Source organism: Coffea arabica, chromosome 6e, assembly GCF_036785885.1.
Source record: "Coffea arabica cultivar ET-39 chromosome 6e, Coffea Arabica ET-39 HiFi, whole genome shotgun sequence".
In the NCBI taxonomy this organism is placed as follows: domain Eukaryota; kingdom Viridiplantae; phylum Streptophyta; class Magnoliopsida; order Gentianales; family Rubiaceae; genus Coffea; species Coffea arabica.
The window spans coordinates 12,351,250-12,369,836 of NC_092321.1; the positions used below are offsets into that span (position 1 = coordinate 12,351,250).

Genomic DNA, 18,587 nt, shown 5'->3' on the forward strand with positions numbered 1-18,587 from the left:
TTTTGATTTTGTGGTAACAATCCAGTCCAAATCAGATTAAAATATTATTTTCATGTGTGAGAAGGTATTTTTATTCCATAGCTACCCTTTGCAGAAGTTGTATTAGTAGAAGATTCAAAGAAGAATAAATGATTTGGACTAATTAGTAAAGTTGAGGGGGGGTAAGTGCAATACAAAAAATTGCATGCACCAGATGTGCCATGCAACAGTTATTTGGCAGATTTTGCAACGGCTAGCTGCAAATTGCAACGGCCAGAAGGTTTGCTGTTTCAGTAGCAATAGCATATAAAGCAAAGCAACTTAACTACCTCTGAGGTTTCAAGCTATTAACATTCTTTGCTACTAATTTGGAGTGATAACAAGTGCATTTGCTGTGCTACAATTAGAGCTCTGAGTAAAAAGTTTTAGCTGCAACCATGGCCTCTTCAAGCCATAGGGGAGAATCATGGAATTCACCTACATCTTTCTCCATTAAAAACAGGTTTTGCCGCTGTAATCGCAAAGCAACCGTAATGATATCAGAGAGTGAAAGGAATCCAGACAAGTTGTATTTCTATTGAGAAATTTCCAACTTTGTGATGAATTTTAAAAAAATTCTACAAAAAGGGTGATTTTGGGTTTAATTTCCGTGAGGGGGGTCTTCGCATTTGTGAATTTCACAAATGCGAGCTTACAAGAGCTCGCATTCGTGGAATGCGAGCTCTGGTTATTGAGCTCGCATTCCACGAATGCGAGCTCTTCTCAATTTTTTTTGTGAGAACCCTGAAAATATACATATAAATATCAGTGCATATTTTATTTGCATTTTAATTCTTTAATAAATTTTAGCACTAAGTCCCATTGTTTTTAAATAAGTACATAGAAATAAACGTTATGTGCAAAATAAAAGAATTGTGCTAGACTACCAAACTTCTTAGTTTTGTTACATTAACTTCATATTTCGATGGTAAACTATTTCATTGATCTAAGAATTAAATTTCTTTTTTGAATTCTAGTATTGTAATTAATTGTTTTGAAATAAAAGTGTAAAGATAATTTCTATGTAAAAAAAAAAATAATATAATTGTGCCCAATATTGAATTATTCGGTTTTGTTACACTAAATTAATATTTCTCGAGTTAGAGTAATTTTATTGCTTAAAAACAAACTCTTTGAATTCCGATAGCTAATTTAATCGTTAATAATGTTAAGAGTTAATAGGAACCTTAGTATTAAGTTGCATTTGATAATTTTAGACAAAACCATTACAAGTACACTTAGTATACTTAGGACGTTAAAATCTCGATAATCAAATCTTTGCGAGATTAGTATATTATTAAGTATTCAAATTACATTTGGGATAAATTTTGGAATTAGATTAAGTTAGAAATAGGGACTTAAGTGGATATTAGGAGTGGATATTAGGAGAGCAAGTGAAAAGATCAAAATTACCCTCACAACCTCACGAAATAACCGTCTGTCACCACCTCACATTCGGCCAATACATTTCTTTCCCACTCCAACACACAACCGCACAAGCACTCTACCTCCATTGCCAAAACCGCGGCTCCACCTCCACTTTTCTTCACAATCCAACTTCTCACCTCAGCTCCACAACACCATTTCCCTTTCGGATCAGCAGCTGGAGCAAGGTAGGAGAGCTGAAATCCGCAAGCTACACCCAGTTTTCCAGCCGCAACAACCACCACAGCTCCACCATCTGCTCAGCCAAGACAACCCCAAACCAGTCGCGAGCCTAGGGAAATAATTCTGCCCAGATTTGTTCGTGCGTGAACGGAGCATTAGCAGAGGTACTTCTTGATCTAGTTTGAGTTGATTAGAGGGTTCTGGAGCTAACTTAAAATCTTGCATGTTGATTATTAGACTTCGGATGGTAGTTACAAAAACAGCAAAAATTTTCTGATGTGCGATAGTGCTTCATCCGAGACTGATTGGAATGATGCTACCTTAGATGATCAAACTCTGTTATTCTGAGCTTGTTGTGATGTTTAATTAACTAATCACTAACTAATTAAATTGTTCAAAGCTTTGCATGGGAACTTGGAACTTTCGGATGATGAACCAAGGAACATAAGAAATTCTGTTTTGATGTAGTAATGTTGCCGTGAGCTTGAGCAGAAAATGTAAGTTTAACTTGCCTAAATGTGACCCTCTGAATTGATCCCTGTGCTTAATTAGTCAATAACTAATCAGTTAAGCTGTGCATGTAGCAATGAGATGGCCTAAACCAGAAAAATAAAAAGGAAAATTTGAAAGTGGTTCATGCATGATCACCGAGGCTCATGGGAGAATTTCTGGATTTTTGGGAAATTTGTAGTTGCTAATTGAATTCAATTTTTGAGTTAAAAATGTCAACTAGTTAGCTAAGTGTTTAAACGCTGAATTGAGTACCTAATACCATACTTAAACCAAGGAAAAATTCGAACTAAAGTAGATTGGTTGCTGGAAATTTTGGGTGATAGCCGAAGGGGTATGATCCAGAATTTCAATATCGTTGGGAAAATTGTAATTTGTTTCTGGAAATTTATTTTATTTCCTTGGATTATGGTGGCTCAGAATTTCATAAGAGATGCAAATTTCAAGATATACAATTTGTTTAGCAACGAACCAATTAGTACATATAAAGTTGGAACCAAAAACGCTAGTATACAATTGCTGGAAATTCTCTTGTGATTGCCGAATATTGAGTTGAATTATCAACTTGGATTCTGGAAATTTTCTTGAAAATATAATGGTTAAAATGCCTGGAATATGTTGTTTGGGAATCTATAAGGAATGCATGGACGGCTTGAAATAAAAACATGTTGGTGTTAAAAGAAAAAAAAAAAAGGAGTTTTTCATTAGTGGAAAATGAAACTCCAGATTTTCGGATGTCCCTGACCAGTCTCGATAAAATGTTTATATCTTGGTGTAGGAAAATCCGTTTAAGGCGCCGTCAGTGGTATTTGAAACTAGAATCATAGGCCTTTGACCTATAGAGATTTCGTATTTTTCCTCCATGTGTATCGCTGTCTGTGAATGTTTAAAGTAGACTGTTTTGCATGAATATCCTGTTTCTTTGAGAAACTAAACTTGAATTTGGATTGAGATTTTATCTTACTTGTGGTTCAAATTCTTGATTCAATTGTAGTTGGAAGTAACTAATGTCGTCAAGGGCCAATGATTGATGAAGCCCTTGGCCATTTGAATGACTTTATAAGTACCACGGTGTGATGAAAGTGAATTGCTGGAATGTCTTGGAAGCTTTACTTTTACTTTTACTTGCTTATGTTGGGTTTGCTGAGACCAAGTGCTAATGATTGATGAAGCCTTGGTTGATCATGTTAGTTTATTCGGAAATGCACTTGTTGAAATTTAAGGCTAATGATTGACGAAGTCCTAGTAATTTGTTATGTGATTTTTACCACATTTTGATTCATATTATGATTTCGAAACGGAATCGGAGCTGTGGAAGTTGTATCGACTTAGCGAACTCGAGTAACTGTGGTCAAATTAATCAAAAATATTTTTCCAGCTAGTATTATATTATAAAACTCCATATCTAGTGCTTTGCCTAAAAATTTTCCAACTCGATAATTTCCTTTAGCTCAAACTAGCCTTGATAGCTATAGTAAATAAGTTCTATAGCTTTTGAAAACTTTAAGTCTTATTTTAACTCCTTTTCTTTCCTTAAGCTTTGCACTTGGATAGTTAACTATAGGAAAAGTTCCAAAATACGAGTTTTACTAATTTTAGTGAAAAGCTTGAGAAACTTACTCGGCAAGAAACCTTATTTTTAGGTAAAATAGTTTAGTAATAATTTTGCAAAAACCATAGCTTTAAAGAAATGTTCAAAGTAACTTCCTAACGTGGATATTAAGAGATTTGTCGATTTATTTCAAGAAAGTAATACAAGTTATTTTTTTCAGGAAAAGTATCTTAATGAAAACTATAGGAAACAATCCTTCTACTTTGTCACGTATTAACCCAAGGGACTCTTGATTTCCTAAGGGAAAGTGAATTAGTAGTATGTAATTATACCTCAATGTCTATAAGCTTAAAAACGGAGTAAAAACTTATAGTTTCAATATTTGTTATTTTAGGGTATCGTGAGGAAGTGGAACTCGAATCCCAATTTGACATCTGAACTTCACTCTTGGTGAGTGTCCCTGTTTGTTCTATTCTTACATGATTAAGTGCTTCCTTGAATTTAAGTGTGATAATCGCAAAAATTGGTTTTGATCCATCGAAGTGAGCGGTGTGTACTTTACCACACTAGTCGTTCGAGTGGTGACTTGTGTAAAGCATTTTTTTTGTGAATCCAAGTGCTAGACGTAAAGTCGTTGGGTGAATCCCTCGACGAGTCAATAATAATAAATCAAGTGCTAGACGTAAAGTCGTTGGGTGAATCCCTCGACGAGTCAATAAGAGTAAATCAAGTGCTAGACGTAAAGTCGTTGGGTGAATCCCTCGACGAGTCAATAATAATAAATCAAGTGCTAGACGTAAAGTCGTTGGGTGAATCCCTCGACGAGTCAATAAGAGTAAATCAAGTGCTAGACGTAAAGTCGTTGGGTGAATCCCTCGACGAGTCAATAATAATAAATCAAGTGCTAGACGTAAAGTCGTTGGGTGAATCCCTCGACGAGTCAATAATAGTAAATCAAGTGCTAGACGTAAAGTCGTTGGGTGAATCCCTCGACGAGTCAATAAGAGTAAATCAAGTGCTAGACGTAAAGTCGTTGGGTGAATCCCTCGACGAGTCAATAATAATAATGTAAGTTCAGGACGTAACGTCGTTGGGTGAATCCCTCGACCAGTCTAAGGTACACTTGGGTATTATCGCCTTCCTATTTGTTTACTTCAGTCGAATCAATACGTGCTAATTGTTTTAATTGATTGCATGTTTTTGGGGCACCACTGAGCTTTAGCTCACCCCACGTTTAATTGTTTTCCTTGACAGGTCTTGAAGTTTGAGAAATCTGAGCAGTGCTGATTTCTTTTAATTTGTACTTGAATCTTAAGACTGCAGTTTACCGTTGTATTGTATTGTGAATTGAAAAACGTATTGGTTATTTTGGATTGCCACTTGAAGCTGGAAAATGTTTAAACCCTAATTATTATGTTTGGCTTGTATGGTTGTAATCGTGGTGTGTGACAGTATATATCCGGATTGGTACGACCTTATACCTTAGAGGTAACGCGTGAGATGTATAAGAGCCGTCGACTGGCTATCTTCTTTACTGCTATCTCTGAAGTTAATGTAGATTTAAGGATGATCCTATCTGGGAAAAGTTGTTTTGTAACAGATTAGGTTATTCTTCGGAAGGATCCGGGTTAGTGTGCGTGCGTGAGTCCTGGCGAGAGCTGGGCAGACGGCCCGCCAACCCTCTGGTTCGCCTTAGGGGGAAGTGGGGTCGTCACAGGTGGTATCAGAGCTCTTATCGAGCTCGTGCCGGGAAAGGATTCTCGGACTGTGGGGATTGGCTTGTTAAGTGTGAAACAAAAGTCGATAGTTGAGGATATTAGATATGTATGTTGGGTAGGAATCTCAAATGTAGGTAAGTTACTCTTGGGACTGGCCAGCCTGAGATGTAAATTATCCTATTGTCGGATTCTTGTACCCGAATACCAGATATTTCATTCAATGATGTATTTGCAAATTTGGAAGAATTTAGTATATTGCATTATGATGTGATTAGAGATCAAATCCAGAAAAGTAGAACCGAAAGTATCAAGTTTAGCTTTTGAAAGATAAAAGTGAAGAGCCAATAGTGAGATCTTGAAGATTAGTGCCAATTCTGTACTTAAGATGAATAATTTTACTAGTCATTCAATGGTAAATGGAATATATGCCATCTCTTACCCAAAATAATGGTTTAGACATAGAATTGAGTGAAATAGTAGTTTAGACAGGAACTATGCAGTTGTGAACAGCTTTAAACCTTGAGGAGAGTCTTTAAAACTGAGGTGAGATAAGTTGACGAATTTGCCATGTGAGGTGAGTTATCGATGACATTGTGGTTCCTTAAGTTTTACTGGAGGACTATTCGGGACTAACGTCCAAAAGGATAAAGATAACTAGTTGTTAGGTTATTAGAAAAGCCAATGTATGAAATGTTTGAGATCATTTAGAATACTTAAGAGTCATTGATGTACTTAAGTAATGATCATGTTATTCGATTTAATATTAGACGTGGTAGATCTACAATCCACTAAGGTTAAGTTGAATCTAAACTAAGGGGTTGAGCTATTAGTTATGTGGTTATAATAATTTGCGTATTATTGAATTGTTTTCTTTCGTGTTTATAAAGATTGAAGTTTGAGTTATGTATGAAAATATTGAATGTATTCGTGAATTGTTTGGCTCTTGAAGTTGTATGAAATTGGTGTGCAATGTGACTCATATTGTGTGTATGAAACTTGATGACTACACGTCTACTTTGTTATAATGTTGAAAAAAAAATAAATAAATAAATTCTCGAACCAACTCAATTCCAAACACCAATGGGTGATAAGAATATAATCAGTAGCTTAACTCATAATAATTGCGAATTCTGGATCGGAGGGCATAAAATACTAGTGGATCTAATCAGAGTGGATATAAAAGGTTATGATGTTATTATAGGAATGAATTTTTTAACTCATCATCATGCTAAGCTTGATTTCAGAGCAAAAGTGTTAGAATTTTGGATTTCCGGAGAAGCAACTTGGGAGTAAGAAGAAGAAATACAGAAAAAGTATTCCGATTTGTTTCTCAAGAAAGTGTGAATTTTGAGGACAAAATTCATTGTAAGGAGGGGAGGATGTGAGAACCCTGAAAATATACATATAAATATCAGTGCATATTTTATTTGCATTTTAATTCTTTAATAAATTTTAGCACTAAGTCCCATTGTTTTTAAATAAGTACATAGAAATAAACGTTATGTGCAAAATAAAAGAATTGTGCTAGACTACCAAACTTCTTAGTTTTGTTACATTAACTTCATATTTCGATGGTAAACTATTTCATTGATCTAAGAATTAAATTTCTTTTTTGAATTCTAGTATTGTAATTAATTGTTTTGAAATAAAAGTGTAAAGATAATTTCTATGTAAAAAAAAAAATAATATAATTGTGCCCAATATTGAATTATTCGGTTTTGTTACACTAAATTAATATTTCTCGAGTTAGAGTAATTTTATTGCTTAAAAACAAACTCTTTGAATTCCGATAGCTAATTTAATCGTTAATAATGTTAAGAGTTAATAGGAACCTTAGTATTAAGTTGCATTTGATAATTTTAGACAAAACCATTACAAGTACACTTAGTATACTTAGGACGTTAAAATCTCGATAATCAAATCTTTGCGAGATTAGTATATTATTAAGTATTCAAATTACATTTGGGATAAATTTTGGAATTAGATTAAGTTAGAAATAGGGACTTAAGTGGATATTAGGAGTGGATATTAGGAGAGCAAGTGAAAAGATCAAAATTACCCTCACAACCTCACGAAATAACCGTCTGTCACCACCTCACATTCGGCCAATACATTTCTTTCCCACTCCAACACACAACCGCACAAGCACTCTACCTCCATTGCCAAAACCGCGGCTCCACCTCCACTTTTCTTCACAATCCAACTTCTCACCTCAGCTCCACAACACCATTTCCCTTTCGGATCAGCAGCTGGAGCAAGGTAGGAGAGCTGAAATCCGCAAGCTACACCCAGTTTTCCAGCCGCAACAACCACCACAGCTCCACCATCTGCTCAGCCAAGACAACCCCAAACCAGTCGCGAGCCTAGGGAAATAATTCTGCCCAGATTTGTTCGTGCGTGAACGGAGCATTAGCAGAGGTACTTCTTGATCTAGTTTGAGTTGATTAGAGGGTTCTGGAGCTAACTTAAAATCTTGCATGTTGATTATTAGACTTCGGATGGTAGTTACAAAAACAGCAAAAATTTTCTGATGTGCGATAGTGCTTCATCCGAGACTGATTGGAATGATGCTACCTTAGATGATCAAACTCTGTTATTCTGAGCTTGTTGTGATGTTTAATTAACTAATCACTAACTAATTAAATTGTTCAAAGCTTTGCATGGGAACTTGGAACTTTCGGATGATGAACCAAGGAACATAAGAAATTCTGTTTTGATGTAGTAATGTTGCCGTGAGCTTGAGCAGAAAATGTAAGTTTAACTTGCCTAAATGTGACCCTCTGAATTGATCCCTGTGCTTAATTAGTCAATAACTAATCAGTTAAGCTGTGCATGTAGCAATGAGATGGCCTAAACCAGAAAAATAAAAAGGAAAATTTGAAAGTGGTTCATGCATGATCACCGAGGCTCATGGGAGAATTTCTGGATTTTTGGGAAATTTGTAGTTGCTAATTGAATTCAATTTTTGAGTTAAAAATGTCAACTAGTTAGCTAAGTGTTTAAACGCTGAATTGAGTACCTAATACCATACTTAAACCAAGGAAAAATTCGAACTAAAGTAGATTGGTTGCTGGAAATTTTGGGTGATAGCCGAAGGGGTATGATCCAGAATTTCAATATCGTTGGGAAAATTGTAATTTGTTTCTGGAAATTTATTTTATTTCCTTGGATTATGGTGGCTCAGAATTTCATAAGAGATGCAAATTTCAAGATATACAATTTGTTTAGCAACGAACCAATTAGTACATATAAAGTTGGAACCAAAAACGCTAGTATACAATTGCTGGAAATTCTCTTGTGATTGCCGAATATTGAGTTGAATTATCAACTTGGATTCTGGAAATTTTCTTGAAAATATAATGGTTAAAATGCCTGGAATATGTTGTTTGGGAATCTATAAGGAATGCATGGACGGCTTGAAATAAAAACATGTTGGTGTTAAAAGAAAAAAAAAAAAGGAGTTTTTCATTAGTGGAAAATGAAACTCCAGATTTTCGGATGTCCCTGACCAGTCTCGATAAAATGTTTATATCTTGGTGTAGGAAAATCCGTTTAAGGCGCCGTCAGTGGTATTTGAAACTAGAATCATAGGCCTTTGACCTATAGAGATTTCGTATTTTTCCTCCATGTGTATCGCTGTCTGTGAATGTTTAAAGTAGACTGTTTTGCATGAATATCCTGTTTCTTTGAGAAACTAAACTTGAATTTGGATTGAGATTTTATCTTACTTGTGGTTCAAATTCTTGATTCAATTGTAGTTGGAAGTAACTAATGTCGTCAAGGGCCAATGATTGATGAAGCCCTTGGCCATTTGAATGACTTTATAAGTACCACGGTGTGATGAAAGTGAATTGCTGGAATGTCTTGGAAGCTTTACTTTTACTTTTACTTGCTTATGTTGGGTTTGCTGAGACCAAGTGCTAATGATTGATGAAGCCTTGGTTGATCATGTTAGTTTATTCGGAAATGCACTTGTTGAAATTTAAGGCTAATGATTGACGAAGTCCTAGTAATTTGTTATGTGATTTTTACCACATTTTGATTCATATTATGATTTCGAAACGGAATCGGAGCTGTGGAAGTTGTATCGACTTAGCGAACTCGAGTAACTGTGGTCAAATTAATCAAAAATATTTTTCCAGCTAGTATTATATTATAAAACTCCATATCTAGTGCTTTGCCTAAAAATTTTCCAACTCGATAATTTCCTTTAGCTCAAACTAGCCTTGATAGCTATAGTAAATAAGTTCTATAGCTTTTGAAAACTTTAAGTCTTATTTTAACTCCTTTTCTTTCCTTAAGCTTTGCACTTGGATAGTTAACTATAGGAAAAGTTCCAAAATACGAGTTTTACTAATTTTAGTGAAAAGCTTGAGAAACTTACTCGGCAAGAAACCTTATTTTTAGGTAAAATAGTTTAGTAATAATTTTGCAAAAACCATAGCTTTAAAGAAATGTTCAAAGTAACTTCCTAACGTGGATATTAAGAGATTTGTCGATTTATTTCAAGAAAGTAATACAAGTTATTTTTTTCAGGAAAAGTATCTTAATGAAAACTATAGGAAACAATCCTTCTACTTTGTCACGTATTAACCCAAGGGACTCTTGATTTCCTAAGGGAAAGTGAATTAGTAGTATGTAATTATACCTCAATGTCTATAAGCTTAAAAACGGAGTAAAAACTTATAGTTTCAATATTTGTTATTTTAGGGTATCGTGAGGAAGTGGAACTCGAATCCCAATTTGACATCTGAACTTCACTCTTGGTGAGTGTCCCTGTTTGTTCTATTCTTACATGATTAAGTGCTTCCTTGAATTTAAGTGTGATAATCGCAAAAATTGGTTTTGATCCATCGAAGTGAGCGGTGTGTACTTTACCACACTAGTCGTTCGAGTGGTGACTTGTGTAAAGCATTTTTTTTGTGAATCCAAGTGCTAGACGTAAAGTCGTTGGGTGAATCCCTCGACGAGTCAATAATAATAAATCAAGTGCTAGACGTAAAGTCGTTGGGTGAATCCCTCGACGAGTCAATAAGAGTAAATCAAGTGCTAGACGTAAAGTCGTTGGGTGAATCCCTCGACGAGTCAATAATAATAAATCAAGTGCTAGACGTAAAGTCGTTGGGTGAATCCCTCGACGAGTCAATAAGAGTAAATCAAGTGCTAGACGTAAAGTCGTTGGGTGAATCCCTCGACGAGTCAATAATAATAAATCAAGTGCTAGACGTAAAGTCGTTGGGTGAATCCCTCGACGAGTCAATAATAGTAAATCAAGTGCTAGACGTAAAGTCGTTGGGTGAATCCCTCGACGAGTCAATAAGAGTAAATCAAGTGCTAGACGTAAAGTCGTTGGGTGAATCCCTCGACGAGTCAATAATAATAATGTAAGTTCAGGACGTAACGTCGTTGGGTGAATCCCTCGACCAGTCTAAGGTACACTTGGGTATTATCGCCTTCCTATTTGTTTACTTCAGTCGAATCAATACGTGCTAATTGTTTTAATTGATTGCATGTTTTTGGGGCACCACTGAGCTTTAGCTCACCCCACGTTTAATTGTTTTCCTTGACAGGTCTTGAAGTTTGAGAAATCTGAGCAGTGCTGATTTCTTTTAATTTGTACTTGAATCTTAAGACTGCAGTTTACCGTTGTATTGTATTGTGAATTGAAAAACGTATTGGTTATTTTGGATTGCCACTTGAAGCTGGAAAATGTTTAAACCCTAATTATTATGTTTGGCTTGTATGGTTGTAATCGTGGTGTGTGACAGTATATATCCGGATTGGTACGACCTTATACCTTAGAGGTAACGCGTGAGATGTATAAGAGCCGTCGACTGGCTATCTTCTTTACTGCTATCTCTGAAGTTAATGTAGATTTAAGGATGATCCTATCTGGGAAAAGTTGTTTTGTAACAGATTAGGTTATTCTTCGGAAGGATCCGGGTTAGTGTGCGTGCGTGAGTCCTGGCGAGAGTTGGGCAGACGGCCCGCCAACCCTCTGGTTCGCCTTAGGGGGAAGTGGGGTCGTCACACACCTGTGTACATAAATTGTTCTTATTTGATTGAACTTCTTGTCTTGTAACAAATGACTCCACAGACATTTTCTTGCAAAGTACGTAATTTGAAGTCAGGCGTGTAATCTTGCATGACAAGAATAGGTACGTAAAGAATAAGAAAATTTATTATGTAACTTAAACATAAACGGTAGTAATTAACCCCAACTACTTGGGATATATCTGTAATTTTGGCCCTGATGACGTCAGAAAAGGGGCTCAATTTTTTATCAAGGGAGGTAAGTGAAATTTTGAGAACCTCAGGGGATGTCAGTGAAAGTGTCAGAAACCTCAGGGGAGGTTTCTGAAATTATCCCTTAATAAAAATGTGTTTGAGTTTGATTTATCAACTAAACAAAAAAAATTTGAATAGCATTTTATGTTTTTTAGAACTTAAAAAAAACTTGTTTGAATTTGATTTATCAACTAGTTAAACAAAACTTGAATAGTATTTTATGTTTTATAATAAAAAAAAACTCATTCAAACTCGATTCGATAAATAAATAAGACAAGTTTGAACAAAATTTCAATTTCGCTAAATTAATCAAACAAGCTTGAAAAATAGGGTGTTTGGCTTGATTAGATTCGTTTACACCTCTAATTAAAGGATATGTCCTATTGCAGTTATACTCTAATAACTCTTTTATTTTTTTTAAATTCAACAAGTGAAGTCGAGATTAATGTTCTTACCGTTTGATTTGAGTTTTAGAGAAATGTGTGGTCACTTTACTACTAGCATATAACTTACAATAGAATGTAACTCTTATATGGTGGATCAAAGAAAGAAATTGAAGATAATCAAATATGTTTCTTTAATTTAAGGGAAAATGACCTGTTTCATCCCTCACATTTCCTAAAAAATTTCTTTTCGTCCCTCACATTTAAAATGAAACACATTGGTCCTTCACATTTAAAAATCCAATTTTTTAAATCCAAGAAATCAACTCAGTTGTGAATCAAATCATCTAACAATCCGGTTACAAATTTTAGGTGTAGAATTGGTAGATCACTCGCAAAAATATATTTCTAACAAATAAATTAAATAATTAAAAAATCTTAATTAAAACCCATTTGCTTCTTCAAAAGAGAATAGAAGAAGACAAACCCAAATCAATTTGCCTAATTCAAAACTATATATGCAGAAATAATCCGAACAAATAAACTTCTGGAGATTTGGAAGATTGTATCATCTTTCAAACCATTAAAAATGTCTCTTGCTCAGATTCAGATCATTCAAACGCTGCTGATGGCAATCACACTCACACACAGGACGAGTATAGTGGCAGCCGACATTGAGATGGGATGAACTCTGGTCAATGGCGCCGAAGAGGGAGCTATTTCCTGCATTGGCATGGGATTGAAAACAGTAGGATAAGAAGGAGAAGGTGCAGTTGAAGCATCATCTGGTGGAAATACATAAGATCCATTTCGAGCAATACATGAGCTACTGCCCGGTGTGGAACACTGCATGTGTGTGAGACCCATGTATAATAACTTCAAAAAAGAGCATCCAGGACTACTGGAGACACATGCAGAAATAATCCGAACAAATAAACTTCTGGAGATTTGGAAGATTGTATTCTCTTTCAAACCATTAAAAATGTCTCTTGCTCAGATTCAGATCATTCAAACGCTGCTGATGGCAATCACACTCACACACAGGACGAGTATAGTGGCAGCCGACATTGAGATGGGATGAACTCTGGTCAATGGCGCCGAAGAGGGAGCTATTTCCTGCATTGACATGGGATTGAAAACAGTAGGATAAGAAGGAGAAGGTGCAGTTGAAGCATCATCTGGTGGAAATACATAAGATCCATTTCGAGCAATACATGAGCTACTGCCCGGTGTGGAACACTGCATGTGTGTGAGACACATGTATAATAACTTCAAAAAAGAGCATCCAGGACTTCTGGAGACACATGCGGAAATAATCCGAACAAATAAACTTCTGGAGATTTGGAAGATTGTATTCTCTTTCAAACCATTAAAAATGTCTCTTGCTCAGATTCAGATCATTCAAACGCTGCCGATGGCAATCACACTCACACACAAGACAAGTATAGTGGCAGCCAACATTGAGATGGGATGAACTCTGGTCAATGGCGCCGAAGAGGGAGCTGTTTCCTGCATTGGCATGGGACCGAAAACAGTAGGATAAGGAGGAGAAGGTGCAGTTGAAACATCATCTGGTGGAAATGCATAAGATCCATTTCAAGCAATACATGAGCTACTGCCTGGTGTGGAATACCGCATGTGTGTGAGACACATGTATAATAACTTCAAGAAAGAGCATCCAGGACTTGCATAAAAAGATAGAATATGGTTTGCTGCAAGAGCTTCCTATGAAAGCAGATTTGCCAGTGAAATGGAATCACTGAAGAAGTTCGATGTAGAAGCAAATGGGTTTTAATTAAGATTTTTTAATTGTTTAATTTAGTTGTTAGAAATATATTTTTGCAAGTGATCTACCAATTCTACTCCTAAAATTTATAATCGGGTTGTTAGATGGTTTGATTTACAACTGAGAGTTGATTTCTAGGATGTAAAAGCTAGTATTTAAATGTGAATGATCAATTTGTTTCATTTTAAATGTGAGGGACGAAAAGAATTTTTTTACGAAATGTGAGGGATGAAACATGTCATTTTCCCTTAATTTAATTAGTATGGAAGATATAGACAATTTGCTTACTTTAATAAACATCTTTATTATTGTGAGAGGATTCCCCCTTTAAAGGTCCATTGAGCTCTCTTCTAGTCAGTAATTGCCTGGACAACAACGGAGTTTAGTGGATCCCTTTGGATGGTTGATTTTCATAGCATTGTTGGAAAAAAATAAACATCTTTATGATGATGTATTTGCCTTTTATTTTTATACTAATTTGAAGTTTGAACACACGAGTCATGACGATGCTAAATGTGTTAGTACCACTACGAAGAAAAACAAGTGGTGAAATGCACGTGCAAACTGTCATCCCGCCCGCTACTGAAACTGCCATTAATTCTCTAAACCCTCCCAAAACCCTAACGTCTCCATCCAAAAACAATGGCCCTCACCATTCCATCCCCCCAACCCACCTCCCACTCTCCGCCTTTCCAAGTCCATAGATTCCCTCAGGACCAGTACATAGACGCCCTCCGGTGGCTCCCCCAGCTCTCCGCCTTCCACCGCCACGTTCTCCTAGCCACTTTCAATTCCGACACCTCCATTTCGTCCCTCCAGACCCTCACCTACACCCCCAATTCACCTCCCAATCTATCCCTTCAATCCTCTTACCCGACCCCATCCAGAATCACATCTCTCAAGACCCTTTTAATTCCCCAATCACCAAAACCCCTGATTGCAGCCTCAACCCTTTCCGGGTCTTTGCTGTTTTTGTCTGCTGATTTAGTTAATGGGTCTCTGGATTTTGAGTTTTCGGTACCCGAAAAAGGGTTCCATCGCGGACCCGTTTCGGGGATTGATGTGGATGGAAATGGGTCTGGTAGTGTTGTGAGTGTTGGTGAGGATGGGAAGATTAATCTGATTGGAATTGGGAGTGAGGGGAGAGGGAGCAATCAGAGGTTCTTTGATAGTAATGGGTTGGTTTCTTATAGCACTGTTAAGTGGGCTTCGCCGTTCGAGTTTGTGACTGGTGGATTGGGATATAGCCTTCAATGGTGGGATCAGAGACGGCCCGGCGGACCGGTGTCTCAATTCAAAGGCAATTGGTAACTCATTGTACCTTGAATTTTCTCAAAGTTTGGATCTTTTCATGTTTCATAATGTATTCATCTATGCTTTTTCATATTTCCTTTTTCTGTGTAGTATAAGGTCTATTGCTCCTTTTGGTTTTATCTCATATGATGCTCTTTTTTCTTCTTTGGGGTTGGTTTTGAACTTAATTGAGTAAAGCTAAATCATTTGTTTCATGTAATTATTTACCTAGCCTAATAGTTTTACTTGTTAATGTTGTGAATTAAAAAAATCTGGCATGTAACAGATCGTATGTTTGAAATGCTGCTGGTTTGCAGGATTGCCTGATGAGAAGAAATATAAGCACACAATTAGAGCAAGGAGTGAATAACAAATTGTTGGATTTGTGCAGGGGAACTCTTAGAAAGGAAAATTTTTTAAGGGAATGAATTTGTTAAGTGCTTGCTTAGCTGTTTGGTCTTTTAGAATTTGTTATTTTGTGAACTGAAGTTTGTCAGAGAAAGTTTTCTGAGAAGAGCATTCATTAATAGCAGTATAATAAGCTTTGTCTTATTTAACCAAACAAATTTGATGAAAGAAATGCTTCATTTGGTTGAGACTATCAGCCAACTTCGGTTGTTGTTATGCAATGCTAAACACTTAATCCTTGTTTCTTGCTTTTAAACTTCATAGGTCTAAATCTGATGATTAATGAGGCCCATTTTAACCTGTTATGTCACATGGTAGTCTAATGTATAACTATAGTATGTCTATGTATCATTTTCTTCCTTTTGATAAATGAGAAGCTTTTCAAAAGGTACAGAAGCTTTAATGAATATCTCATGCTATGAACTCAATGATGCTAAAAGTTGCAGCACTGGATGTTGAACACTTTTCTTTCTTTATATTTAGTTGTGTGGCGTCTCATGATGTAGTTGTTCAGAATCCTTAACTAGATCAGGATTGTTGTTATGAAACTGCCAAACAAAGTTCCATAAGTTAATGGTCCTAAACTGCTTTGCTAATTCATGATAGTTAAACATCTGCTTTGGTTTCATACTTGGGTGGTGAAACTGATAATCTTTTGCTGGGAGTTGTAGAATTGGTTTATTTGACTTGTTTATGGAGTACTTTGGCTGCAAAACACTTTATATTCTTAGGTGTGACCAGCATTAAAAGTTAATACCATTTTTGTTGATCTCTTCTATTGGTAAGTTATCTAAAATTAGTTAGTTTGTTGATTCTACAGGAGTTCTGGAACTACTACTGGTATTGTGCACTCAGTCGATATTCATCCATCAAGAAAGCACACTTGTCTTGTAAGCTTTCTTCTGTATCAATCTTCACAAGTCTTGTTATGAGCTGTTGTTAGTTAACATAATTTGCTTGGGTCTAATAAGCACAAAGAAATCAGCAGTCTCAAGGAGGTTAGTTTAGCGGCACTGATTAATCATTTGTCATACTCTGTTTCACAGCCAAAATTTCTTGAAGTGTGAATTTCTTTGGTATCAGAAGTCAAAAGGGATATATACTAGTCCAATAATTTTTTGAACAGTTAATGAAATTGAAAGGTTCCTATTTAAGGTGCATGAAATAGCATACCTGGATTATGCTATGGCTTTTAAGAGACTAATTATTGTCTGGCATGACAGGAATTTGAAGTGACAGTTCCTGCTGCTTCTCTTGTTAGCTATGATCATGGAATAGATCTACATAATATGAATGCCTAGCACTAGTTACTGTATAAAGAAAATGTCGTTGTTGGGGATGGCTGTAAATGAAATATTGTTACATGCTATTTGATAGTAATGTTTTGCAGCTCCATACCATTATGCAAAGAAGTTTCACAGCTTTCCATTGTTATTTTATGACTTAGAGACAAAAACTCTTTCATGGTTTACACTCTTAAATTGTTTCATTAACAGCTTTATCGTGGTAGAATTTGAATTTTGTGTTATTATCATGTGTCTGAAGGCAGGAGGCTCTTCTGGGACTGTGTTTGCATGGGATCTTCGGTGGCAGCACCAGCCTGTAATTCTTTCTGGGGCTGGGACCCCTGAAACTTATTCTCCATCCGAGAGTGAGATTTGGGAGGTCCAATATGACAACTACACTCATTCTTCTAATATCCGCAATGTCTCATCATCACGTGTTCTTCCTGCAATGATATGCTCAGAAGATGGCATTCTTGCTGTGATTGAGCAAAGTAAGCATCTTAATTTCTGGTTAACTGTTTAATGAATTCCTCCTTGAATTTCCATTCCTTAATTGTTGAAAGAGTTCCACTTTATGGTTCTGATGGCTGGAACTGATTCTGTTTGTTTTTCTACCGGATAGGTGAAGTACCGATGGAGCTTCTGGCTGAACCCTGTGCCATCAATAGCTTTGACATTGACAAAGAAAATCCTTCAGTAAGTGGAAGTTGTGTTACTTCTGCTTTTCGTTGAACTAGTTTACTCTAATTTTGATAGATTTAGAGTTATTATTTAATACATTGCACCAATTGATACTTCCATGTTTCTGTACAGGATGTTATATGTAGCTTGGAGTGGGAGTCTATAGCCATCCTGACAAGGTCATGATTTTCAGCATTTGATCCTAAAGAAAGATTGTTGTATATTGATCCTGTGTCGATAATTTTTCATTTTCCCCCCTGAATGCGGCTGGTCTCAGCAAAGGGAGTTCTCTTTCGAGCGGAATGCAGCTGGGTATTTTGCTTGGTCCATGGTGATTTTGCCAACCCCGTGTCTTAGTTCTTAATTAGTGGACCGATGAAACCTGAAAGCAATTGAAGTGAAAAGATTGTTCTGTTAAAAGAACAAAGTGCTCCCTTTTGTATCCAATGAATGGTGCTCCTCATCCGGGCTTAAGACCATGGATGGAAGTGAGAGATGGATGCTAGCAGGGATCTATATCCAGCCCCTTCCTGGCAAAGGGGAAAGCATTTATATTATTCATTTAGATGTCAGCTGACTTGTAAAGAATCCAGTACGGCTATTGTTACAATTTCAGGCATCATCTGAGTAAAAAGAACAGACAATTTTCAAAGTAGCCTTTCTTGCTTTTGTTTTTTTTTTCCCCTCGCTATTTTATAGCGTTTAATCCTTGTTTTCTTTCATATTTGTGAGGGGAAGAGTTGCGAATTACCACCAGACTCTTTTTTCTTTTTGTCTACACAGGAGTATCCGGGTCTTCGGACTGGTAATACCTAATGATCTGACTAATCTTCTGCGACTCGGGAGAGAAGGCCCCATTCCACACCGAGCATTTGCATGCAGGACTCGAACCCTGGTTGGCCAGGATCTTTTGGTCACCATACACTAACTAGGGGGAGTGGACCGCTCGAGTTAAAGGCCCCATTCCACACCGAGCATTTGCATGCAGGACTCGAACCCTGGTTGGCCAGGATCTTTTGGTCACCATACACTAACTAGGGGGAGTGGACCGCTCGA

At 36.5% G+C, this 18,587-nt stretch overlaps 1 protein-coding gene and 2 long non-coding RNA genes across 3 annotated transcripts; all 3 read left to right on the plus strand.

The window, feature by feature from the left end:
• The first annotated feature begins 1,140 nt into the window (after positions 1 to 1,140).
• Positions 1,141 to 5,102, plus strand: LOC113709320 (uncharacterized). The gene is made up of 3 exons (XR_003452644.2): positions 1,141 to 1,790; positions 4,083 to 4,138; positions 4,943 to 5,102. It is a non-coding gene; the product is annotated as an uncharacterized lncRNA (long non-coding RNA).
• Positions 5,103 to 7,174: 2,072 nt separating this feature from the next.
• LOC113709340 (uncharacterized) lies at positions 7,175 to 11,136 on the plus strand. Its single transcript, XR_003452650.2, has 3 exons — positions 7,175 to 7,824; positions 10,117 to 10,172; positions 10,977 to 11,136. It is a non-coding gene; the product is annotated as an uncharacterized lncRNA (long non-coding RNA).
• A 3,243-nt stretch (positions 11,137 to 14,379) lies between these two features.
• Positions 14,380 to 18,186, plus strand: LOC113695011 (nuclear pore complex protein NUP43-like). The gene is made up of 5 exons (XM_027213957.2): positions 14,380 to 15,170; positions 16,385 to 16,454; positions 17,110 to 17,341; positions 17,473 to 17,546; positions 17,664 to 18,186. The coding sequence occupies exons 1-5, from the start codon at positions 14,506 to 14,508 to the stop codon at positions 17,715 to 17,717; spliced, it is 1,095 nt and encodes a 364-aa protein (XP_027069758.1). The 5' UTR covers positions 14,380 to 14,505; the 3' UTR covers positions 17,718 to 18,186.
• The last annotated feature ends 401 nt before the right edge of the window (positions 18,187 to 18,587 follow it).